Below are 26,055 nucleotides of genomic sequence, written 5' to 3' on the forward strand. Positions count from 1 at the left end.
TAAGGGAACCTCTGCAGGTGTTTAGCTATGTGGCTGTGGTACTGGCAGCACTTGAGACTTGTTTCTGTAAAGCAAGCAGCCTCTAGCAAGCAACACACCTCTGGGTATAGCTGACAGTTCTAGATTTTATTAGTGTTTTATCTACACCAATATGCTAGCCACCAAAACCACCAAAGGAAGGGGGATGACAAAAAAAACCAACTTTCTCAGCCGGTAAGACTTTCATACAAATTAACATAAGTACATTCTTTAAACAAAAAGAAAGAAGTGGAGTATCATAATGTACACATTCACTTATTTCAGTTTTACAGTTGAAAAGAGGCATCCACATTACAGAAGTCATATTCAAATCTGTCCTATTTACAAGTATCTGTGGCCTGAAAATACTTAACTGCAGAAAGGAGGATGCTGGCTATAGCTGACACTTCCTTGCAATGGTCAGTTTTGTATCACTGCCTGCTCTTCAAGGCCTCCACCAACCTAGGAAAAAGGTTAAGTCAGTTTACTGAAAAGTCATTTCAATTCTGCTGAAATACTTCCTCCAGAACAAAAGCAGTCATTCTTCTGATTTGGACTCTTTTAAGTCAGACTACTGACAAATCCAGCCCCCCCAAATATGTAAGATTAGGGATATGAATGAAGCATAACTAGACTGGTACTCACCATTCCATTGCTTCATCATATGAATGAAGCATAACTAGACTGGTACTCACCATTCCATTGCTTCATCAAGCCCTGTGCCTTTAGTTGCAGAGGTTTTGAATATCTGCCATTTTCGGTCCTTCAAAGCTGGCAAGCCAAGGGCATTTGCCATTTCTGTGGGAGTCATGGCTTGTTCCATGTCCTGTTTATTTGCAAACACCACCAAAATGGCTTTCTTCAGTTCTTCTTCCTTAAAAAAAAAAAAAAAAAAAAAAGGGAAATCAAAGTTGTTGCAAAAGCTTCTACGGAATTTATTTAAGGAGAGGAAACCTATATAATAAAAAAGAGCTTCAGCAGCTCTCAATTATTTTGTCTGCTGATTTCTGTTCTGTAGAAAATTCTTCAGTGAAAGAATGGTATTTATTTTCATTCCAGTATGATACCCTATAGGAGCAGTTTCAAAACATGGCCTGTCCAAATTATGAAGCAAGCTGGTAGTTTGATTTAACAAGGCACATTAAATGAGCTTGCAGGTAGTTTGGGGGGGAAAGGCAAGAGAGAGAAAGGAAGTGTTGCTCAACTCATCTTACAATAAGACACTAATTACTGTCAGTCCTTCAGGGCTTGATTTTGCCACACTGCAGTAGTGAGCAGCTGTCCTGGCAGGCAGGTAAATTTTCATATGACTGCAAGACTACATGAAATTAACTGTCCAGATAATGCTGCACAAACCCATGAAATACCTGCAGAGTATTCATTGCTTTTTCAGTCTAAGTGCTGCATGGGCTGTGCTGAGGGCTGAAGTTTCACAAGTGAAGTTGAGCTGCACTCGGTTCACTGAATCAAATTTAATATTTACTCAAAAAAACCCAAATCTCATGTCTCAATTTGTTTTACTGATAATGACTGTGATCCTTGTTTTCTTACCTCTAACATAGCAACAAGCTCTGACTTTGAGGTGCCAATTCTGTCACGATCACAGCTGTCCACTACATAAATGACAGCATCTGTGTTTGAATAGTAACAGCGCCAGTAGGGCCTGCAGAGGAGAGAGAAACTCCAGTCATGTCATTTGCATGTTAGCAGTTCTTTTTAGCTAGATAATTAAAAACAGATCAGCCAGAGGAAGTTAAACCTGTCTTGGGTGAAAGGCCCCAGCAGGCAAGTAGATTTCTTCAATAAGCTACAAAAATGAACAGACAGTACACATGCTCTCTGAGGCAGAACAAAAAAAAAAAAAACCCAAAAAACCCCAACCCAATACAAAGTAAATGAAGAAGCAGCTTGAAAACAGGGTAAGAACAGAAGTGCTGGGGAGAGATTTATTTGGGAATCAGACTGCAGGACAGGAAAGCAAAGTTTCAAGATATAAGCATCTTCATTACAGTCACCAAAGAAAGATCACCAGAGAAATCTTAAATGACTAATTAATACAGGTAAGTAATTAACAAGAACCAAAACAAACCACTTTTTTTCAGAATTACTGCACTGAAACTAAAAAGGGAAGGAACCTTTATCTCACTAACTGCACCTTCCTGACTAGCACCTTGCTAGGATCACACAGGGGTACTGTTAATGACTAATTACAAAACTTGTAAAGCTTGATAAAAAATTACCATTTATACCTAAATCCAACTTAACTATTCTTAAGAATACAAAGCTGGGAAGTATCTTTTTGGGGTTTTATGACCCTCTCCACACTTTCTCAGAAATCTACTCAATTGCCTACTACACTAACAAATTTATTTTTCAAAGCAAAACTAAATACGAATGAAAACACTGGCTTGTTTTTTTCCAATCTGTAGTGCATCACAGGTTTTACAAACTGAACTCCATCAGATGAAAATGCTCTCTGGGAATGGCTCTTTTTAAAACTTAACTAATTTTCAGCAGTGCCTGCCATGAGAATTCCAAGAACTTGGCACTTTTTAAAGAAAGTTAATTGACTTTAAGAAGTCTATTACCTTATGCTTGTCTGTCCTCCTAAATCCCAGACTTGAAATTTCAGATTCTTGTAGGTCACCGTCTCAACATTGAAGCCAATGGCTGAAACAAATAATTTCACTGTTGGTGATTTTCCTGTTTTTCTGAAGAATATCACAGCACTCAGTTAAGATTTTCAGACCTGAAAATTCTCAGTAGCTAATGCATAATGAAGTTCATGCCCTTTGAAAGGCTACCCCAACAAACATGACTCAAAAGAATGCAGAAATGTTTATTTTGAGCTAATAAAACCACATTTTAAACATTGTAGAGATTTGTAACAAATGTTTGTTGGTTGTTAAAAATCAACAGTAGTGTGTCTGAAATCAACAAAAGAAACAGAGCAAGGATCAAAGAATTGGCCTGCTGTGATAACCAAGTACCCAGCTGACAGCAAGAGAGCACTAAGGAATGTGCCCTGTCCACACAAGGTTTGCAGTTTTTTAAGAGCCACAGCAGAACCAGCTTCTAAGGGCTCGATACCAATGTCTGGAGGATGGCAACAAGGCTGCAGTATCACAAATGCCATTCTTTTTCCTGCCAGCCCAGAGAAACACAGCACAGGGAAGTGAGCAGTAGGCACAGGCTGCTTAAAACTTATGGAGGCTGAAATAAGTAAAACCCTCAGGCAAAAAGATTATGGCACAGCAAACTCTTGGCTTCTAAAAGGTAATAGAGGCCTGGGCAGTCAGATTCAGGAGGATCACAACAGACATGACAGGGACATAAAAAAGTCAAGCACCCCTTGTCCTTCATGTTACACAGAGTGATCATGGCCAGAATACTTGGGCACAGACACTGAGTGGGTGTGGCTGCACGAATGCCAGGACAAGTGGTGAAATCAATTGCATTTTTTTAAATAAGCATCATCCTCTCCCTTGAAACTTCACACTGAGTTTTGTTACCTTTTCTAAACCATCTGATTTATTCTCCACATTAAACGAAAGTGTTTATATAACCCTTGTCAAAAAAAAGGTACACCATCCCATGTACAGCAACAATGACCTCTGAAATTCACATAGTAGCTATATTTGGAAACAACAGAATTATACAGTCCACAGTTACCATATATTGAATGCTGACCTATCATGAATAGCCTGCAAAATCATGCAGGTCAAATGCTTTTTGCATATTGCAGGGCAGCATAAAATATTCTTTTGTAATAATTTTATCCAATAAACGTTTTTAGATACAACAGTGCAAGGCTCCCACAACACAAAGTCCTTTTTTTTAAGAAGAAAGCATGTGGTAAGTTCAGCTGGCAAAGTTTATGTGTCAGAGCTACAAGTAAATCACAGGCTACAGGCAAATATTCTCCCTGTGAGCAGATCACTTACTTGGAATGGTGGTAACAACTTCTCCAACTTGCAGCCTGTAGAGAATGGTTGTTTTTCCTGCTCCATCCAGCCCCAGGATGAGAATCCTCATCTCTCGAGTTCCAAACAAACTGGAAAAGATGGTGGAGAAAAAGCCCCCTACAAAAACCAGAAGAGAAAAACATTTCAATGTCAGCCAGCTCTCTGGAGGATATGCAAAGGCAGACAGACCAACCTCATTTCTTATGGCCTACAAGACGTTTCTTTTCTCCAGTGAAAAAAGACAAGTCCAGGTTGTTGCCCAATGGCTGTGTGCTCAACAAGAGTGTCTTCCTGGTTTATGCTGCCATTTTATGACTTTATGGTAGCTCACTCCAGCAAATGACACTGCAGCAGCATCAAGCTTTCTCACTGCGACTACAATTTTATTTTTTTCTTTTCTCTCATTTGCCAAACTGTGAGTCATCTTATTTTTGACGTGTATCTGACTCTACCTTTTCAGTGCCAGAGACTATACAAGAACCAAAAGAAGCCTGAAAGAATTCAGCATCAGATGTTTATAGTCTTCCACAGGACCACCCACTTCTTTTTTTCTTAAAATTAGGTATAAATCAGTGGGCATATATTAAATCAGCTCATTACAAAGAGCAAAGCAGCACCAAATGAAATACATTAATGCTACAGAGAAGTCTAGGAGCTGATTTTAAATGTCTTTCTTGTTCTTTTTATCAAAACTAGCTTGTCTCAGTATCTCATTTATTCTCTAAATGCATGCAAGAATACAAGAGTATTTGTGGCCAGGCTAATCATAGAAACATTTTTTCTTAGAAAAAAATATTTAAGTTTTTTAATAATCATAGAAAGAATGCTAATGTTCTAAGCCAGTAACAATTACATTTTTTCCAAAGATTTTTATAATAAACATATCTAATGTTAAATCGTAACTTTGTAAATACATTTAAAGCCTGCAAAAGGTAATGGAACTCCAACAAGCCAGAATCACTGACAACACTGATAAATATATCAGAGGCAAATTGAAGAAGATTTGCAACCAAAATCTTACTGAAAGATATTTTGATAAAAATTATTTTCTATGTTTGCCTGTCTAGGCATCTGCTATTCCAGGGAAAGAAGGGAGAAACAAGATTCTACTTCAGAAGGAACTCAGACTGATAACAGGTTGCTTTATTTCTTCTAAGCTACAGAAGCCATACATGCTACAGACCTGGAAAACAAGGAGAAGGTATAGGGGACAATCTGCATAGTGCTGCTCATGGCACCTCTTACTGCCAGACAGGCAAATACCCTCAAGAGAACTGAGCTGGAAAAAGGTATTTCAATAGAAACATCACAAGTAGAAGGTTACCACTGGTTGCATGGAGGCCTAAGATTTGAAAATTCTTGCACTCAGTAACTTTGCTTGCCGCCAGACACTTCTCACCCCCTCTTTTTATCTATATGCTATTGTGCTCGCTTTTCCCACACTGAAACACTGCTCCAACACCATCTGCAATAGCATAGGTTCACCTCAACCACTCAGCCCTCAGATTCAGGCCTCTCTTCGCTACTCCCTCTGCTTCATTTACAAGTCTCCTAATGCAGTCCTTCCAGGCAGCCCATCACAGAGGCGATTCGGAGTTTGCTTTTGCCAGGTGTCAGGAGCACGGGAGGCCGGGGCTGTGACCGAACGCTCGATTCGCCCCCGCCAGGCAGCTGCAGGCCCGGCGGGCGGGCAGGAGACCCTCCCTCAGCGCCCCGGCCGCCCTGCCCGCCGCCCCTGCGAGGGGCCGTGACGGGCGGGTCCCCTCGGCCTTCCCGCCCGCTCCTCACCCATATCGAGCCGCTCCGCCGGCGCTCCGGCCCGCCCGCTCCGCTGCCCTCGCCGCGCTGGCCCTGCCGCCGCCGCCCGGCTCCACGTCGAGCGCCGCGGCGAGTAAACAAAGTCCGCGCCCGCCCGCCGCCGATTCGCCACGCGGAGCCCACAGCGCCCCCGGCGCGGGGGGAGCGGTCCGAGAGCGGGACCCTCCCTGGGCACGCCCGGGCTGGAAGCGGAGCGGGCAGAAAGGTTCGGAGAATAAAACCCGCGGGCCCGGGGCCAGCCCGTGACGAATCTGCGGCGGCGGGAGCGCGCGGCGTCAGCGGCCGGCGGAGAGCGGGACCTGCGGCTGCACCGCGGACAGATCGGAACCGCCGCCTGCTCGCCAAAGTGCCCGCACACCTCTGGATTAGGGCTCGGTTTGCTCCGAGTGGCGGAACCCTGGTGGAAGTCACAAAGTTCAGCTGGGTAAAAGGTTGATAGCAAGCTGCTCCTATGGATTAGCTAACAGGCCGCACCTGACACCAGCGCTGTCATCATCCCTGCATAAAAATGATGTAATTCATGTAATTAGGTTGGGCAGGTAAGTAAATATTAAATCATAAAAAAATGTGAGCCCTTATGTAATGAAAACTCAGAGGAAACATAATGTACAAGGCACACGTGAACAGGGCTGTAAGCTCAGACTGAGTGAAGGGAGAAGTGGAACAGATCTCATGTCAGTAATCAATGATTACCCTTTTTTAAATAGCTTTTTACAGAAGATACAAGGATATATGAATGTGTCATAGGTGAACAATCTAACTACAGAACCAATCCACCTTTCCTCTCCATGCACATTATTCTGTCCTTACTCTTGTGTTGCAGCAAGAAAAGCACAAATCTCTACTCCCCCAGCCATAAGAATCAAACTTCTAGCAGTTACCTACCATGACTTTTACCACTTTTCTCATTTAAACTTATTCAAAGAGAAGCAGTTTGTACTTCTTTCAGCTGAAAAAAGGCAGGACAAGGGGGAGCAGAAATTAGCAGTTCACAGTGCAAAATGAATATAAAATCCACACTGCAGTAATCAGTCTGCAAGTGATGAAACGTGAACTCCATGTTTCATTAAATCTGTGTGTGAAACAGGAACAACACAGACAAAGATGTTTTAGTTTTCTCTGAAAGCATCAACAAATGTACTATCATCACAGCTGCAGAACTTCCTGTTTCCTTGAGGTCCTCCATTAGAATTCTTTCTCGCCTGAAATTTTACATTATTCATAATTCGGTTGAAAACAATCCTTTATTTTTTATGTCAAGTTGGGAGCAGTAGGAAAGAATACACAAAACTCATCCACAGGGATAAAAAAAAAAGTAAAAAATAATTTTGACAGTATTTAGAAAATGTTTGATCTATAAAATCCAATGAAGGCCTGCCCTAGCACACAGCCTCACTGGGCAAGCAGATTGTACCAAGTGTCTTTCAGGTCCTTGATATCCTTAGGAGCCCACGGATGCGTCTAACGAGAGCTTGAATAAAGGTGTACCGGGAGCGAACCTTGGAATATAAACCTTCGATGTCCAGGAGCTTCTTCTGCAGAGATTCACCAAAGCTGTTGGTGGCTTCAATCTGAAGCTGAGAAACAGATTTGATGCAGTCATCAATACAAAATATTTTTCTGAAATGCCAGCTTATCATCCACTGCCTGTCAACCTCTTCACTATGATTTATTCTCTGACCTTCTTTCCAAAGAGTGGGTTTTTCTGACTTCTCTAATAACTATTACTTATTCTGTTTTAGGAATTATTGGTTATAATTCAGCTTCTTCAATCAAAGTCACACAAACATGTCTTCCAATTAAAATTTTCTTAGTCCTTTAAGGACTCTTTAGAGAGCCAATGTGCACCAACATTTTTTCACTAATGCATATGTAAAGAATCACTGAATTAGCTACCTTTTAAGTACTTTAGCAAGATGCTTCTGTTCACTTTACTTTTGAACAAACAAAACAAATTACAGATGCCTCATCACAAAACATACAGTGACTTTGCTTACAATCCTAGATCTTATAAAGGTACTTGAGACTGCAGTTTTGAAGAACAGGTTTTTTCTACAGCTACACAAATGTCAGTGAGATTTATTAACAAATATCTTTTTCTTTTCCTACCACCTCTGCATCAAATTTACACAAACTATTAAATTTCTGTGTAAGTGGAAATTACTTCGACCATTCACATTTTATAGTCTTCTCCTCAGTTACCCCTTTGATCTCATTTCTCTATAGCCTAGCTGAAGCTGACCTGTAGTGAACAGTTGGATTACATAAAATTGAGAAACTTTCAAGGATATCTGTTGTTTTTGGAAAGCTGTTATTAAAAAACACCATTCGACTGGCTGGTAAGAGAAAAAGAATGATTACTCTATTTTGTAAGTACAGCTCATTTTTTACTTAACTCTTCATATTAAGATTCAAAGACATGTGCAGAGCAGCAGAGGTGCAACCTGTTTCACAATATTTTCCAAAGGAATTTTGTAATGTTTCACTAATCCTAAATTAAGTTCTATGCTGTTGGTGTTACTGCAGGTTGTTCAGAAGTGGGAAAACAACAGTCAGACTTGCTCCCAGTAGCTGCATGGTAGCATTCAGGAGCATTCTGTACCCTGCAGCAGACTGTCACATCTCACCTGTTCTATATCGTGCTGGCTCACACGATTCAGTCCACTACTGAAATCCAGCCTTGGCTCTGAACCAAAGGAATCTGGCAATAGAAAACAAGATGTTAAAATTATGTTGGCTGCTCCACACTCTCTCTGTATCAAGTCATATAACAAATTTTAAACAGTGTTCCAACTTGTTCCAAAAATAAACACACACATTGGAAATTACACTTATTTTTTACTTAAATGATTTAGAGAAAAATGCATAAAGAGTAAGTAATAAATAATTTTGATCACACAACATGGCACTTTGGATTTGTGGAAGAGTCTTTTCCTTAATCTCCCTGATTTCCTTCCATTTCTTTCTATTTTGAAAAGACTAAATTCAATGAACTTAAAATCCTCTGGTGAATCAATAGTGACTATAATTCTAAAAATACTTTTTAAACCAATATTAATTTTATTTCTTAATTTCATCTTAGATTATATTGAAATATTTTCCTATAAACTATTTTGGATCACTTATCTGATTGTATTAGCTGAACTTCAGTTAGTTTGAAGAGCAGAAAGAAAAACCAATTACTTTTACTTTCCTTTGGAGGTTATGTGTAATACACAACCTAAAAGTCTGTGAGTAAACAATATCAGTATTGTCAATTCTCCAGTGGAATATCCAAAGGTGTGCCAAATACAAACAAAATCTCTTTTATTAAATATAAAAGGCACGATATTAAAAGTAGGAAATTAGTTTTAAAGCTAACCATCAGAAGTTATTCAAAGGCTTGAGAAATTTTACCTTGCAGCCTTCCTTTCTTAAATGACATCCTAGAGGACAGCAGTGGGTCTTGGGAGTCAGTGGGTGTGCAGTGCAGTAGGTAGTGTTCCAGATGGCGCCAGAGAATGAAAAGACATATTTCTATAATATCTGCAGACACATCTCAGTGAAGGACTCCAATGTAGTTGTCTTTGGATTATGCATTTACTGTATGAGCATATTTACACACTTGGAAACAGCTGAAGATGTCAGCTCAACCACCTGTGATGGATCACTGACAGTCCCTGTCCCCATCACCCTGCAGAGCCTCAATCCAGCCCTCAGGAGGAGAGCAGTGCTCATGTGAAGGTACCTCAGCTGCACACAGTAAATTAAAGCTGAGGTTATAAAACAGGGGATGGCAGCAACATCTTAGGTGACAACAGCAAAGTGTGCAAGAGCACATCTTTCCCAAGGGAGGCTGCAGAGGAAAATTCTGATCTGTTGAAGAATTCTTTTGCACATGACTGGTTATTTCCATAGGATTAATGGTGCTTATGAGATTTAGGTTTATGCTGTAGGACTGGAAACTCCTATTATGACAGGATCATCAAAATTATTTTTTAAAGTATTTCTTCCACCTCACTTGGACATGTGTGAATGTTTATAGGGTCTGGACACTAAAATTAAAGAGCTGGGCTCTAACAATGCCTTTATTAGCATGTTGCAGAAAGTCCTAGCTAGATTTCAAAATGGGAATTAGTAACTTAAAAATCCTTACATTCTGGCAATAGCAGAGCAATACCCTCATAAGTGTCAGTATCTCACACTTACTTTTTGCAAAAAATTTTTGTTCAGTGGTCAGAAATCCAGTTTAAAAAACCCTGTTTCTACCTCTGCTTTTCTGCATCATCACCTTGAGGGTCATGTCAATTTTAGAAGGATACAGGAACAGAGGGAGAGCAGCTTGGCTCTGTTATTTATTAGTTTCACCAGGCGCCGCCTTGCCAATACATATTTTTGGGAAGTGGAAATCTTGTCAACCCCAGCTGGCATAACTGACTGACACAACTGTGATGGGAAGAGAAAAAAAACAAAGACTGTAGCAAATCACAGAACATCAAAAGAAATAATCAAATAAGATTACTTATTAATATCTAGAACTTCCTTGTAAGCTACTATTTCTTTAAAACCTTCCTCTCTATTTTGAATTTGCATAACCCTGCTGACCAAAAAATGGGAAAACGAAACTCATCTCCAAGAAACTATAATGAAAGTAACAACTTTTACAAAATTAAGCCAAATATTTTCCCTAAAGTTCTAGATCACTCATTCTATAGACCCCCTTCACCAACAGTAGAAAAGAATATGCACAAGAAGTGGAACTACTTGCTTATCAAAGATGCTTTGGAGCCTTTGTTACAGCTGTGTCCAAGTTACTACAACACAGAAACAATGGGGCTAGAAGAACAATTAATTACCTCTTTGATTTCATCTGGTGGCAGTTGCTCCACATTTTGCAGTTTGTTAACACTCTGACGATGGCTGTCATAGTAACTGAAGAAATCACTAGTGCTCTGTTTCAGCAGGTAAACAATAATGCCCAGGCCAGGCAAGTGCCAATATGGGACCACTGGTGTTTGTGTATCTAGACAAGATGTTGAAGATAAGAAAACAAAGCTAAGAAACCCTAATAAATCAATAAGCTATGCTCTCTATCAAGAGCCTAGTGAAAGACAGGAAAGCACTGGCAAGTATGTTTTGCACTTGTGTCAGAAGTAACACAAATGTAAGTCTAGACAAAAAGCTGTGACTGCACGACTAAAAGGCAGTCAGCCTAGTGCAGTACTGAGTACAAAATGTGAAATGCAACTAGATTAGAAGACTTACTAGCCACACATTTTAGCCATTCAACTGCATAATAACACAGTGTAAACTCTTGCCCTGTGTTGCAATAGAGCTCCAATGTGCATCAAAACACATCTTACATGTCATAAATGAGGTCTTAGTTTAAAACAATGTAATCCAGCACAGATGCTGAAAAAATAAATCCTGACATTCCCATCTTGTGCTATTTATTTACATACACTCATCTTTACTGACATACATTTCCAAGGCTATGAATGAAAAAAAACCAATTTGTTTTAACTAGGACTAGTTTCCTCATGTGGCTTAGTGAAAGGTCAAACAAGCATGGATTCCAGAATGAGAGAGTGAGCAGCTACAATATTGGCATAAAGTGACTCAAAGAGTATGTGAGACTACAGCCTCTGGTTCAACATTTTCTAGTAGTCCAAATGTCACAGGGTCATAGAACAGCAAGTCAAAAATCTCACCCTGCCGAGGCCCATCACGGTTGGTTGACTCTGACAGGCTGGGAGTAAACAGACAAACAGTGTGCTGGAAACTGGGGGCACTTTGCAACATCAGTGACTCACAGTATTCCATCACATTTGCACAGATCTGCCAACAAAGGAAAAAAAAAAATAGACAGCATGTCAATTACAATATCTACAGGCTTTGGAGCATTAAATTTTACATGGACAAATGTCAGTGAACAACATGCTTTGCTCCTCTCTTCTCACCAGAATGTGATGATTCTATTTTCTCATCAGTTACAAACTCTCTTCTACTGCAAGTCTAGGACTTGCAACTTTGCCTCTTTCCCAAACTTTCTAGCTAAAATTTCTGGATAATTTGAAGTCCCCTTTGGCTTTAAAAAGTTAGTGTTAGCCATTGTCCTCTATACACAGCTTTCATTTTGAAAATTTCTGATCAATTTAAGCCTTCAAAATTCAGAGTTTTTATGCAAAACAATAAAGTTTCTAATGCAAATGTAAGTAAACACCTTTTCAAAGGTTGCTTTAAATAAAATGTAGACTCCTGTACCATACTAAAACCAGTGTAGAGAATTACTACTCTAATATGAATTATGATAACTGAACAAATCTGCACAGCAGGTAAAATGTTGAGACTCAAGGTTCTACTATCTTGTGTCCTTACCTGTTGCATAGCCAATTCAGTTTCATCCCTCTTGTTCACTCTGTCTCCTGCTGCATTATCATCTTGCAGCTTGAACTGACGTAGCCTGTCTGATCCCCCAAAACGACTCAGAAGTCCTAAGCACTGCCGCTGCCATAAGAAATGAACAGTTAAATTACCATCTCAACAAATGAAGTGAACAATTCTTTTCACTGAAGTGATACATGTCCCTTAAAACACAGTATTAAGAAAGCAATGCAGATAAAACTTCTAGCACTTTGTAAACAAAATTTAAGTTTTTAGTGTTTTAATTTACCTTGATTTAATTTAGAATCTAGAAGACTGCCAATGAGAAATGAGTGCAATTCACAAGTGCACAACTTTTCTTGTGTCTCTTGCAAACTATTATACAGAATACTATCAATGGCAGTTTAGGTTTACCCATTCCCACACCCAAAATACCTTTACCTACATAGACAAACAAAATCTGAAGGTAAGTCTGGTAGAGTACAAAAATTAAGTCAGTAATAAATAAATCAACTGCTAGCATGTCTGATACACCAAATTGCTGAGCTGGAGACATGCTTGTGGCCAAAGTGGTAACAGACTGCTTCTGCATTACTTCACATGCTTTGATGTTGGCTTCAAATTCTTCTCTTCACATAAACCTAAGCCAGGAAGGGAAACAAATTCCCTGATGCTACCCCAATGTTGCCAAATGTTATCTCTTCCACTGGACAGGGAAGTGTGGGGGGACACCAAAACACAGACTACCAAAATCCCATCCCACTGCCACAAAAAACCCCTCAAACTAACACACATTCTTCTGGATGCTGGAAAACATCTCTTTCCCAATTGCTACTATTCAAAGCAAAAAAAACCAGGAAGAATCACATCTCAATAGTCAATTCTAAAGGTACATGGGTTAAGTATATGACTTTATTACCTGAAATCGCCCAATGTGTCCTTGTAGCTCCATCTGTGTCCCTTCATTAACATCCATGTCCAGCTCAGTTAACACTCCTGATAAAAGATACAGCCAGTAAATAACTGTTCGGGGTTGTTTTTTTTTTTTTTTTTTAAACAGATTTATGCAGTATATACATTTAAATAGAAGCAGTGATCAGAAATATTTCAGTCAAACATTTTACCTGCATTTTGCATATTTTTTGAGCAAAATGCAGCTACTAGGATGACAGCATGAGAGCATGTAGCCTAAAGTTCTGCTAAGTAATAAATGGGGGCAAGGAGGAAGGAAGACTGACAGAAATTACAGCTGTTGTGCAAAGCTCTGTATACTGTAATCAAAGAGACACCTAGGCTTAACCTACAGCTCTTCACTCCTTTCTACTGTAGCCAGACATGTCTCCTGAACAAAGAAAACCATTAAATCAAAATAGAGAAGTTATTTTGAACTGGTAAGCATGCAGAAGAACCACTATATCCATCACAATTATTATTACCCTTTGTGAAGGTAAGTCACCAAAGAGAAATGGCATTATATTAATCTGCAGTGCTTTTCCCCTGGGAAACTTTATATTTGAAATTAATTAAAAATGTGAAGACATTAAAAAAATGAGTATGCAAAAAATTTTCTCTCTTAATTTCCTCAGTTATAGAACTATTGAATAAGCACTGTTTTTTGAAGATACCACAGCTACGTTGAGCACTTCTACTTGCAAGTCACCACCAAGACAAAAAGTACTTAGTGTGAGGTAGCATGGTGAAAAGAAAATGGAAAGTCAGATACATGTGGACAATACCACTATGTCTACTGCAAATCCACCATATTTACTTCAAGAAAAATTATTTAACATTTCTTTATTTTTCTCAGTTCTAAATGTAAAGAAAAAAAAAAATTCTGTATTGTCATGGATATTCTCTTCTGTCATACAGTTTCTTCACAGAAACTGTAAAGAAACACTGCATGAGATTCATGCAGATGGGGTTGAGACTTCAAAACTGCAGTTCTTACCAGGCAATGCTGCCTTGCTGATTATTCCTGTCAGGGAGGCCAGCTCCTGGAGAGATCCAACACTTATTTCTTGACACCTCAGGATTGCCTGGATAGTATCTGAATGGGAAATTAGGAACTGCAAAACCTGTATCACAAGAAAAAAAGAAAATAGGAATGACTCAAAATTTAATGGTGAGCAGAGAAAAAGCAATGCTTCTGAAGAATTTTAGAAGACCTCATATACCAGTGAGGATGGGATTTAAAAAAAACCAACTTATTATCAGAGCAAAAGCACATATAATTTCTTTGAATGAGCCAAAGTAGTAATACTTGAGCATGTTTTGGAACTTACCTGTCCTGCTGCTTGCAAGTGCTGTGCCATGCTGGATGTGAGGATCACTTGGCACAGCTGAAGAGCTGGAAGAAGAATCTGGCGATAACGTTCCACTGGAGCAGGAATGAAGACTGGGGGATCTCTCATTGCATACATTCTTAGGAAGTTTAAAAAGAAGGGAGGGGGAAAAAAAAAAAGAGATAAAGAGTACAAGAAAACTGAAGTCTAATAGTGAGGCAGAGCCTCAGCCTACATCTAGAGTAATTACTCTAATCTTGAGTGACAAGCCTAATCCTGAGTTATTACTCAAGAACCTAAAAACATTCATATTGCAATAAAAAGTCTAGACCTGAATTGAGTTTTATTGGAAAAGCAACACATTTATGACACACAGCTGCTGCGAGACATTTTCTTTAAGCAGGAAAAATTACTTCTTTGTATTATGCTACACTAAACCAGGTAACTTTGCTGCAGAAATACAATACCTGCTTACTGATATACAAGACTAGGTATTCTCAAATATTTTAGGAAGAGTTGTGCTTAATTGTAAAGCAGCTGCTAAATACAGTTCTCCACAAATATCCTGTAGGTTTTGTACAGTCTTATTATGTCTAATTGGAACTTTCAAATAGCATACTTTGTCTAAGTCTTAAATTTTTCCAAAGTGTTTGAACTCCCAGTGTGTCACTAAGAACTGTAAGTTTAAAACAGGGACCATGGCTTAAAATCAACCCAGGCAAATTCCCCTAAATATGGATTTTCCATCTCTGAGTTCTTCTCTCAATCACCTTGCAATACTAATGTGGCAACACATCAAGAAACTTGCCAAGCTGATTTTTTTTTAAACATGCCATAAAATATTCTTGAAATAGCATTTAATTCAATGGTCTCTCAATGCTTTATGGTGGAGGACAAACTGCACTTCAACTGCAAAGCCCCAAAAGTTTGTAGTGTAGGCTGTTTTGAAAACATTGCAGTATAAATTATTTAACAATAATAATATATTAATCATTTTTATCCAAGATATCAAATCAATTTTTATGTAGTCTAATGTATGTGCAACTACAACCTCACACCCACATCTGAAATTTTCCTCTCAATGAAAGGTAGCTTTAAACTGAACTGATAGGTTTAAGAAACATACACACAAAGAATAAACCCACAAACCATTACTCAAAAATCATGAGGCCATAAAGAGATGTGATGTGCTTCCATGAAGACTGCCTTATGGTTTCAGCATCAGCCAGGGAAGCAGCACTTACCCCTGCTGGTCTGTTTCGGGCCGCATGTCATACACCTGGCACTGCGCCAGCCGCACAATCATGCCAGACCGCAGCAGCTCTAATGCACCCTGCTGACTTTTGGCTATTCGAGTGAGGAATGCCTGCACAAGAGTAGAGAAGGTTAACTTTTGGAGATAGATTCACAATGATGCTAATTATGTCCACTTTCTCACTTCATTTTAGCATCATTTCAAATTTAGTAAAATCTCCTTAAGGAATACCTTCAGTGCAGATAGCTCAGTGTGTAGCTGTGGTGAAGCTGCAGATTGAGCTCTGGGTGGCAGGAGCCCCAGGCAAGAGCCTGTGAACCACCCTTTGCAAAACAAAGGGCATGAGGGACATGGGGCACCAGCCAGAGGACCAGACACTCAGAGACACAGCAGAAGACTCAGATGGAAGACCCCAGACTGACTCACACAGACTGAAGAGGGTATGAAAACCCAGGGGTTTGTTTTGTTGAGGACCCCTCCTCAGAGGCATCAGCTCAAGCTCTTATTCCATTGTTGCACCATGATCAAGTCATTTTAAAGATCCAGATGTCTGAGACTGCCCAGGGAAACCTAGTCTGAGTGTGTGAGTATGGTTAGAGTAGGGAGTCAAGTGGGGCACCTACTGGTCACTGGAGCCACTGTCTGTGAAGAGGCTTTGGTCCCAACAGGCAAAGTCTCTGGTGGTGCAAGTGTGACTGCCAGAGTGCTCTTGAATGGTCAGATGGGAAAGCTTCCTTAACAATATCTCTGAGTACAATCAGTGCAAAGTGTAGACAAACAACTTTTACTAAAAAGTAAAATTAAAAAATACACACTGTAACACAAATCCTTTCTTAAGTACTGTTACCATTTTGGACTCATAGGTGTACAGCGCCTTAAGCAGAGGGGGCTGAGGTGTGAGCAAGCTCTGAAGAGCCAGATCATCATCTGCCAGGCTATCCACAAGCACCTTCAGGTAGCCACTATTTGAGAGATATAACAGCCACTGCTGCTGCTTGTCTACTGAAACAATGTGATCCAGTAAAGCCAATGCCAGCATCTGGGATGAGGGAAGAAAAACAAACAAATCAGAACAGAATTAAACCTATAAGATCAATGAGACTTTTAATAAATACCTAGAAATTTGAAATGCTAAGCAGTTTCTTCTAACAGCTTCTTATAAGCAGAATGCATTTCTTCACTACAACTGCAATCATTTATATGAAAAATATTTTAAGGTTTCTTGACACTAATATAGTATAAGCCAATTACCTTTCTCTACTGTTCTTTTAAAAACCATTACAGATATTGTTGACCAATAACTAAGGCAAAATATTTTAATGAAGTATTGCCTCAAGCAGAAGTACTACTTAAAACTAGTTTGCATTCTGACTAGATTGTCAGCTACTGGCTACTATTAGAAATTACTTCATCATGAAGTCACATCTTTCCAAGGTGACTAAGTCCATAACTTAAAAATACTAACAAATAACTGTTTAAGAGGTCCCTGCCTACATCTTTTACAGCAGAGCTTTTTACCCTTATTTTTAAACAATAGGAATGTAACCTGGTTGAAAAAAAAAAATAATGTATGGTTCTCCTTTCAGCAGTTTGAAGGATGAGTGGGAGTACAGAAACATGAAACAGATCCAGTATCTACAGAAATGTTCTAGCTCTACATCATGAAACTTCCCATCTCTGCACAGATGATGTTGTTTAAAACAAACGGAACAGCAACTTAAAAGAACAGATCCATTTACCCGGCCTATCTCATGGCCATCACAAGCATCACGACAGACAACCTCCATCAGAGCTGCCCCATAACTCTCAATTGTTGCCATATTTTCCCGTTGCAATTTACTAAACACATCTTCAGGAGCCGTCAAATGTTCCCACATAGTTTTTTTTAGCTGTAAAAAGCATATAAGACAAAAAATGAAAATATTTGAAGATAGGCATCTTAGCATTAGCTTAGCTACAGCTTATGCTACATCCCTCAGGGTATTCTCTCTATGTCTTGCACCAGAAATGCCCCAACAATGGTCAAGGGTTTTTAAATGAACTGCAAATGTTCTACAAATACACTCTTCCTTGAATATCACACAGACCAGCCAGAGCAAAAAGTGTGGGCTTGTATACATCCATCACCCTTGTGAACAGTCTGCTTAAAATAATTCAAATGTTCAGTACTTGTTACACACATAAACTAAGAGGCCTAAAACTGGAAGTGTTCACAGCCAGGTTGGATGAGGCTTTGAGCAACTGGTCTGGTGTTTCTGCCCATGGCAGAGGGTTAGAATGAGATAATTTCAAAGGTCCCTTCCAACCCAAACCATACTAGGATTCTATGAACTTTCATTGGGACCAAAGCATTCAGTCTGATCCAAGTTAACAAGGTGTCTTAAATGGGAGAAAATAACACCCAAGTCAGCCATACACTTCAAAGGGTCATAAAAAAATTTGTCTTTTTTCTTTTACTACTGCAGCTTAAAACACAGACCAAGTAAAAGTCTGCATGCAGGTACAAGCCCCAAGATTTTTTCTCAATTTTTGTCTGAGCTCTAAATAATTATTAGAAACACTAAAAATTCAAGTATTTTAGCCATTCACAGAGAGAATGTGATACTTACCATAAGCACCCTGAGATAAATAGCAACTCTGGTTGGCTTATTTTTTGCTTATTTTGTTGAGAGGAGGTGGTGGTGGGGTGTGTGTGAGGCTTTTGTGTTTGATTGCCCCCTAGGATGATCTTCAGGCAAAGGAAAAGAAATGATAATCTTTGGGGCTTGTTTCAAGACTTTTTGTGTGGTTGATGTTTTGTGCTTTTTTTGCTTCGGAATTTGTTTTGTTGTTTTGGTTTGGTTTTTTTAATAGGATTACTATGGTATGAGTGTACATAAAGATGTGAAGGCATAAGCAATTCATTTCAGAGGCTCTTGGAGCAAGATGTTTTTCATCTATTTCCAGAAGACAACTCAGCATGCAGAAACTGTACCCTCCAGGGTTTAATAACAACTTATTTTTTTCTCTTTTCCAAATACAGTTGGACCATACCTGCTTCTAAAGTGTCTGGTTCATCTGGTCTCTGGGCAATCTGCAAATAATAAAGCAGTGATCCATAAAGGTGTGTCCTCACTCTCTGGAAGCCACCACCTGTTAAGAAGAAACATTCACAATTACAACCAAATGTAAATTTCATAACACCATCTTCCACTTGCACTTAATTTAACTTTCCTATGGCAGTGCTGGCAGAAATAAATAAAACAACTAGATTCCTTATGGTGAAGTTCTACTGCTTGCACAAAAGTGCATTTATGAGTAAACTCAACAAGTTTATGCTGTTCTAAAAGAATGACAGTATGAAATTCTCTTTACAGTCATATACATATCTCCTTTGTTTATTGTTCAGATTTTTTTAAGTATCTGCTGATTTTTTTTGTTATTAACATCACATTTATACTAATCATATGAGATCCACATAACTGACTAACAAAAATCTTCACTGCAATTGTCTGAAAGCAGGTCAGCCCCTTTTTACTCTTGGCAGTTGGAATTCATGTACACACCCTGCAAAAGTCAACACACCTGTTTTCAAAATGAAATCCAGCAGCTTTTTCAAGATGATGTGGAGGGAGGAGTCACCAATGGAAGCAAAACCCATGGATATGCTCTCAGAACCAGGTGATGAGGTAAAAGAACCATCCAGCATCAAGACATACTGGGATTGTCCAGCCATAGGGAGTGCAAGGGGCTGTTTCTGCTCTGTTTTCACAGACTGGCTCAGGTGGGCAGTCAGGGTGAACACAGCCCCTGCCACCACTGGCATCAACTCCTGAGCTGCATCATCATCGAGGATCTTAACACAGAAGTAGACAGAAAAAAAAAAAAGACAAAAAGAAAAAATGTTTTAAAGTGTCTGATTTCATGAGTTATTAATGCAATTAAATTAGCCTCTCACAACTATTTAATTTATGTATGCATAAATTATGTATGCATAAGGACTTCATTTACATGACAGTATTTAAAACACATCAAAATCAGTTATGTCAGAAACTTGTTTAGAAACCTGAGTTGCACATATTTTAATTGAGAAGACCATTAGCCTTCTGGGGTTTTTTACATAAATCATAGGCAGGCTGATAATCAAATCTGGATGGCAAAAAGAGAAGAAACATTTGAAATGCTTTAAGAGTAAAATATCTAAACCTAAGCTAGAGAAAGAACAACTGGTACTTTCTTTGCTATTTTATTACATTAAAAATGTGAAGGTACTATTTAAAAAATGCAAAGGGCATCAAAGCAGCATTAAGACAATGTGGAAAAACACTAACAAGAAGTTTGCATGCATTGTTTTAATTCACTCTATTATTTAGAAGGTAAATCTGGTACCTTTATCACTAATACTGAAGCAGCTTTCCTTTTAAGTAATACACTAATTTGAACAGTAGTTCAATTACTTTCAATAGACAGCAACAATTTTTTTTCACTACCTCACAAAAGTGTTCACCAAGGTGTTACAGAAAATTAAGAGTCTGGAATTTCCTCTTCGTAAAGATTTTAGGAAAGAAATTTCCTCAGCTAGTGATGGCCTTCCTTGTTTCCTGCTTTTTAATTTAGTTCAAATAAAAAACAAAACCACCACTCCACTAAATATAGGTATCTTTTAGGTAACTCCTACAGAAGAAAATAATGGAAGTAACAAAATCCAAAAAAAGGTTGCCTTCTTCCTTGAAAAAATATAACATTGTTATATAAATATAACATTGTTATATACATTTCTCAAAACAAAGCTATTAATCAGAACTATAAACCATGTAACTCTAGCACTAAAGAAAAAAATAATAATTCCCCAGCAGTACAACAATCCTTCATTAAATTTTGCCTTTTAAAATTGATTGGTCAGTAATAACGGTCTTGTCTGTCTCAAAAATTATCACTATAAATCAGCAGCAAAACACTTAGACTTTTAAGACAAACCCTCACACTTCCAAAAGCCTTTCTAATTGTAAAATGTTTAGCTTTTCTATTACAAAGCTTCACGCAACTCTTCAATTTTTCCAAAGCAGCAGCAGTAGAATTTGCATTGAGTCATCTAAACACAGTAAATTAGCAAATATAGCAGTTTGCCTTCAGCCTTCAGTAAGTTCTTCTATGTTTTTCATCAAAGCAGGCTGTTTCTTTTTCACACACCTTTTCCAGACTACCACCATGCTAGATGATACTGAAATGACTCTGAAATCTCTCAACATATGGTACACAGTTCAACAGTAGCTATGCAATAATGCAGAGTATCCCCTTTGTCCAAAGTGCATTCAACTTCAGCATAACAGCAATCAGAAAACTAAAAAGAACACTATACACAGACAAAATATTTTTGAATTGCAATCAAAATTGCAGAACTTCCACATAAAAAGATTCAGCAACAAAGTTCAAGGAGAGGCTTGATTCCCAGCAGAGCACTACCTTGTCATGCACATCCTGCAATAGATCCCGGATAATCAGCTGCCTGTCCTCAGCCTGTATGAGATCCTGGGGGCAGGCAGTGAGTATGATTTCCACCAGCTGTCTCCACGACTCCAGAGCATGCCTCTTGGCATGGAGGCATTGCAGCAGCTTGTTCCTCTCCACCACGTACTGCAGGATAGTGTTGATCTCCTGAGAACCCACCACAAAGAAAGAAACTCACTTACAATGTGCTACAAGAAATTCATTGCAAAGACAGACTTCTAGATGACAATTTTATCTATTAGTAATAGTTCTCAGAATAAAATGTTAAATCTTCAGCTTACTAGAAATAAGCTGCTATTACTACTTTAACAAGGTAGCCTGTTCCACTTCCGAGCTGCTTTTCACAGGGCAGACATCATGAATGTCTCAATCTCATAGGAAAAAAATATTGACCTGGAAAATTATTTTCTAGCACTTTAAAATCAAAACAAAAACAACTATGAAAAATCTATTTGTGCCTTTTTTCCCACTTAGTCTGAGTAATTTCTCCTTTACCCTTTGCATACATTTAATCAATTTCAACTTAATTTAAAAGATGGCAGAAAACTCAGAAAGTAACTAATCTTCCAGTTCACTGAAACTGTATCTGTGTAGAAAAAAAGAGGAATAATTCAGCAGCCCCTGTGAGAGAAAGGCAAAATGTTCTTGGCCATAGGATGAACACACCAAACTTGTCAACAGCCAATCTTATTATCAGTGTCTAACTGCCTCCTGTATGGTGGGATGGAAGCTGCAATTGTTAACACTCATGGGGAGGGAAGAGGTTAAACAAAAAAAGAAAACATACTTCATCAGCTGTTCAGAGAACAGTATGGTAAGAAGGACCTTAGCTTATCAATCTTGGGATTTTTGTATTCAGGAATTATTAACTCTAAGCTAGGACTCAAATCCACAATCTTTTATAGTAAAACTTACTGCACGACAGGGTATGAAATCCACCAAGAGCAACAACAAACAGTAGTTAACTTTTTCTGTACTTACCTCCATAAGTAAAGGTCTCTGGCCTATTGCTGCCATTCCTTGAAGGGCATTGACTTCTGCAACCAGAACTCTGTGAACATACTGAAATTAAAAATGAAACATTAATGATGATCTGCTTTAACCTAGCAAGTAGATAAACACCCCACCGCAACTCACTCTCTGCCTCAGGGTTGAGTTAAAGACAGTTTAATAGGACAGAAAAGGAAAGCAGGGGGATTAATACAACATGGAGAATAATACACACCAGGAAGGCACAAATGCAATTATTCATTACCTGCAAACCACTGCCCAGCCAGTTCCTGAGCAGCAGCCCACAGCCAGCTTTCCCCTTAGCTTACACACTGAGCATGATATCATATGGTATGGAACTTTGGTGAGTTTTAGCTCAGCTGTCCTGACTGTGTCTCCTGCCAGCTTCCTGTGCCCACAGCCTACTCACTGGTGGGTGGTTTCAGAAGTTGAAAAGTCCTCCACTATGTAAATATTGCTTAGGAACAACTAAAGGATCAAAGTGTTAGGAACATTAATCTCATCCTAAATCCAAAACACAATACTGTACCAGCTACTATGAAGAAATTTAATGGCATTTGAGCCAAAACTAGGAGAAGCGACAAAGTACATGTATTTGTACCTCCTAAAAGAATCTAGGAGATGGCTACATAGTGACAGATGCAACAGATGGACTGGGATTCCAACAGGTTTTACTCATTTTTTTAGGGTCACAAATTTTTCAGGATTATTTATCATACACTTGTGACACAATCTTAAGTAAAGGCTCTGAGAACTACTGCAGTACATAACAATGTTGCACATGCAATTGTGTACACATATGTAGTGCTAGGTAGCTGTGTATTGGCAACCAAAGAAATACATATCTGAAACATTACTTTTATGTAAAAGTAAGTTTCAAAGTATTATTAACACACTGATTTATTTTTTTTTTTATTATTATTAAGATATAAAACAGCAAGTGCAACTTGAAAACAAAAACCAATGCTAACCTTGACATTGCAGACCACTTGTCCACGTGCATTCTTGTGCTCACAATTAGCAATGACTTGCTCAATTTGAGCCCGATCAAAAAAATCCAGTTGTAAAGGCTCTGGAATGTCCTGGCTGAAGTCAATTGAATCCAGGATATTTAAGATCTTTCTGCGTACTGCAAATGCAAATCAATTCAAGTTGTATTCAGAAGTAACAAGGGGAAACAAAAAAATTTAAGAGCCTAATTTAGCTTTTTAAATCTAAATCTATCTTAATGTGTAAAGCTTCAAAAGAAAGCACTAAGTCTTCAGAAAGTGTGATCAATCTATATAGCAGGTTTAAAAACATTTTCTAAGGCCTTAAATTCTTAAATTGTCTTATATTTTATAGTTCTCCTGTTATACATGCATGTCATCCAATATTTACAAACAGAAGACTCATTTTTTTCCTAAATGAAACCAGGCTGGTTTTCAATTATAACCATGCAGTCTTTTGTTGAGAAACCATACGGAATCTGATTTTATTTAAGACTTATATTCTTTGCCGAGAAAATACAAATATGTTCAGCCTTAGCAAAAGTCTCACTGTTCCTTCATATACTACCATTCTCCCATTTCATCCCTGCAGATACTTAAACTCTTCAAACTGGCTTTCCAGTTCAGTGTTTTCACTCACTCCAGCCACCTGTATCAAGGTTCTTTAATTTATTTTTTTCTCCACACTAAATAAAATAGTTTCATGTACTGCTGCTGCTTAGAACACCTCTTTCTTTCCCCAGGTGTCCTTTCTGGAGGTGGCCCTCTGGCCTGTTCAGGAGCAGATAAGCTTTAATGATATATAATCAACAGTCATAACAGCTACCTTTAGAAGCAGTGTCAAAATGGAGAAATCCACTGACTGATCGACTTTCATCTTCCATTCCTCCTTCACCATCAGCTGAAGGTAATAAAAAATACTAAATAAATTACAATAAAAAAAAGCCTAAGTGAAAAATATGACCTACTTTATTAATAGTGAAAGACAGAGCAGAGTGATAAACCTTTCACATTAGAGTCTTCTAATACAATATAGCCTTGAACTGTTAATCAAATTAAAACAATACTAATCTGACAAAAGCTATCCAATTATTATATATAGATTAGAAAATACCAGAAATGCCTAAATAGACATCCCACACTCTGGTATGAATAATGCAGTTGGATAGACACCATAAAATGAGTAGCATATCTGAACACAGTTTCCCATACTCAGATCCCCACAAGGATGAAAAGAGTGCTCAGGCTGATAAAAGGGAAAATACCATACTGCAGTAGCCTGCTAAAATATCTTCCATTTATTCTACTTTCTTGATGTAAAGAGTTTTATTGCCATCTAGGTTTATTTTTCTTGATTTACTTCTACCCTGTTCTAAAACTCTGAAATCTTGCCTTTTCATTTAACATTGCATTTTATACCACATTGGGATGAAATATCACTTTTTTGATGTTATTATATTAAAAGCAAAATTGACCAGTAGCTACTAGCTTCTGCAAGAGAGGTTTGAGAGCTTGTGACAGACATCAAGACTGAGAAACTTTGTCTGAAACTGATTACCATGGAAGACCCTCCACCTTCTGTATAGTGTAAGAATTCTGAATGGCAGCAAAAAATAAATTATTCTACAATTTTAATTCTTTTTTAATATTCCTCTTCCTACCTCATAAACAGTTTTTAATTTTTCTATCAGCAATGAACAAAATCACGCCCTGATTTCTTTCACTTTGGAGTCTACAACCACCATGATCTTTCTTCCCGTATCTCCGGTGGCAATTCCACACCTGATACCACAAATGAACTGTCACAAGTTTATGAAGAATTCAATGAAGTCTCTCATTGTCCCTTTATCCCAGCCTATTTACCCTCAGCAGAAGCTGCTCTTACCCAGGTATGGTTTCACAGGCATGTCATCGAGCAGCAGGTGCAGCAGTCTCTGTGTGTGCGAGCGCTGGCGGTTCAGCGAGGTCACTCGCATTTCTATAGCTGCAGTCTTCATTAGCCACGACATTTGGTTGAGAGTTGAGATCTCATGTTCTGGATGAGGATAAGGCAGCAATTATAAAACTTTGCATAAATAATGTTACCTACTCCAAGGAAAGCATTTTTGACTTGAGAAAGCTTTTAGAGGATGTCATTAGTTATTATTTGCTTACAAGACAAAAAGACAGATCTCACAAAAGCCAATAAATGAACATGTGGTTATTTTGAAAACAACTCATACACATACATGCAATAAGCATATACACAGAGTTCAATTCTTGCTGAATTAAACAACTAGCAGAGCCTGCAATCAATTCAGTTTAATAATGCTACCTGTGTTTCTTCTTTCACTCCTAGAGAGTCAAAAATCCATCGAATTTTAAGCATGCACTATCTTATCACAGCATAAAAATTACCTTTGATAGAAAACGGCAAGTACTGAAGCTGAGTGAATAAGAAATCCTGACTGGTCCTCAGGTATCTCATAGTTGGACCTGAAGTATCAGAGCATGCACACAACTGATAGATCACCTGACAATCAAAAACAGTAGATAGCCATGTATTTTAAAAACAAACCAACCACCAAATCAAAAGAAGCATAATACTGTTCTACTGCTCAAACAATATTACCAGTATTGGCAGGAAGTTTTTCATCAGCTTTCTTCAAAGTTGAGCATATTTATTTGTAACAGATGTTGAACTATGATATTAAAGAACTATCAGCATGTACATGACCACAATGGCTATTTGTTCACAACATGACAATACATGAGCCTGTTTGTTCAGCTCCCTTAAAAATGACTTTTTTCTGTCTGTACATCCACCAAGACAGGAAATGTAATAAATTTTCCCTGCTTCTACAGAACTGCCTTTTGCTTTGAGGAAT

General features: G+C 38.4%; 2 protein-coding genes and 1 long non-coding RNA gene across 3 annotated transcripts in view; 1 reads left to right on the top strand and 2 right to left on the bottom strand.

Annotated features, from left to right (window-relative positions):
• Window positions 1-105: 105 nt before the first annotated feature.
• ARL1 (ARF like GTPase 1) lies at window positions 106-6,070 on the bottom strand. Its single transcript, XM_079303548.1, has 6 exons — window positions 5,772-6,070; window positions 3,963-4,100; window positions 2,607-2,688; window positions 1,570-1,681; window positions 714-892; window positions 106-480 (listed from the first exon to the last, which is right to left on the bottom strand). The coding sequence occupies exons 1-6, from the start codon at window positions 5,773-5,775 to the stop codon at window positions 450-452; spliced, it is 546 nt and encodes a 181-aa protein (XP_079159674.1). The 5' UTR covers window positions 5,776-6,070; the 3' UTR covers window positions 106-449.
• Window positions 6,071-6,217: 147 nt separating this feature from the next.
• LOC306801655 lies at window positions 6,218-18,959 on the top strand. Its single transcript, XR_013774153.1, has 2 exons — window positions 6,218-6,340; window positions 18,724-18,959. It is a non-coding gene; the product is annotated as an uncharacterized lncRNA (long non-coding RNA).
• The window catches only part of NUP205 (nucleoporin 205), a 43,669-nt gene continuing 24,640 nt past the window's right edge, over window positions 7,027-26,055 (bottom strand). Inside the window, exons 23-43 of the mRNA XM_079304887.1 lie at window positions 25,586-25,700; window positions 25,074-25,223; window positions 24,015-24,089; window positions 23,171-23,328; window positions 22,170-22,250; window positions 21,144-21,335; window positions 19,266-19,536; window positions 18,736-18,833; window positions 17,441-17,590; window positions 16,549-16,740; window positions 15,691-15,812; window positions 14,447-14,585; window positions 14,113-14,239; window positions 13,084-13,160; window positions 12,159-12,287; window positions 11,492-11,618; window positions 10,637-10,803; window positions 10,103-10,226; window positions 9,198-9,326; window positions 8,429-8,502; window positions 7,027-7,378 (exon numbers count right to left, since the gene is read on the bottom strand). Coding sequence (XP_079161013.1) covers window positions 7,226-7,378; window positions 8,429-8,502; window positions 9,198-9,326; window positions 10,103-10,226; window positions 10,637-10,803; window positions 11,492-11,618; window positions 12,159-12,287; window positions 13,084-13,160; window positions 14,113-14,239; window positions 14,447-14,585; window positions 15,691-15,812; window positions 16,549-16,740; window positions 17,441-17,590; window positions 18,736-18,833; window positions 19,266-19,536; window positions 21,144-21,335; window positions 22,170-22,250; window positions 23,171-23,328; window positions 24,015-24,089; window positions 25,074-25,223; window positions 25,586-25,700 — 2,850 coding nt within the window. The 3' untranslated portion in view covers window positions 7,027-7,225. The remainder of the gene's footprint in view (window positions 7,379-8,428; window positions 8,503-9,197; window positions 9,327-10,102; window positions 10,227-10,636; window positions 10,804-11,491; window positions 11,619-12,158; window positions 12,288-13,083; window positions 13,161-14,112; window positions 14,240-14,446; window positions 14,586-15,690; window positions 15,813-16,548; window positions 16,741-17,440; window positions 17,591-18,735; window positions 18,834-19,265; window positions 19,537-21,143; window positions 21,336-22,169; window positions 22,251-23,170; window positions 23,329-24,014; window positions 24,090-25,073; window positions 25,224-25,585; window positions 25,701-26,055) is intronic.

Source organism: Erithacus rubecula, assembly GCF_903797595.1.
Source record: "Erithacus rubecula genome assembly, chromosome: 4".
Lineage (NCBI taxonomy): Eukaryota > Metazoa > Chordata > Aves > Passeriformes > Muscicapidae > Erithacus > Erithacus rubecula.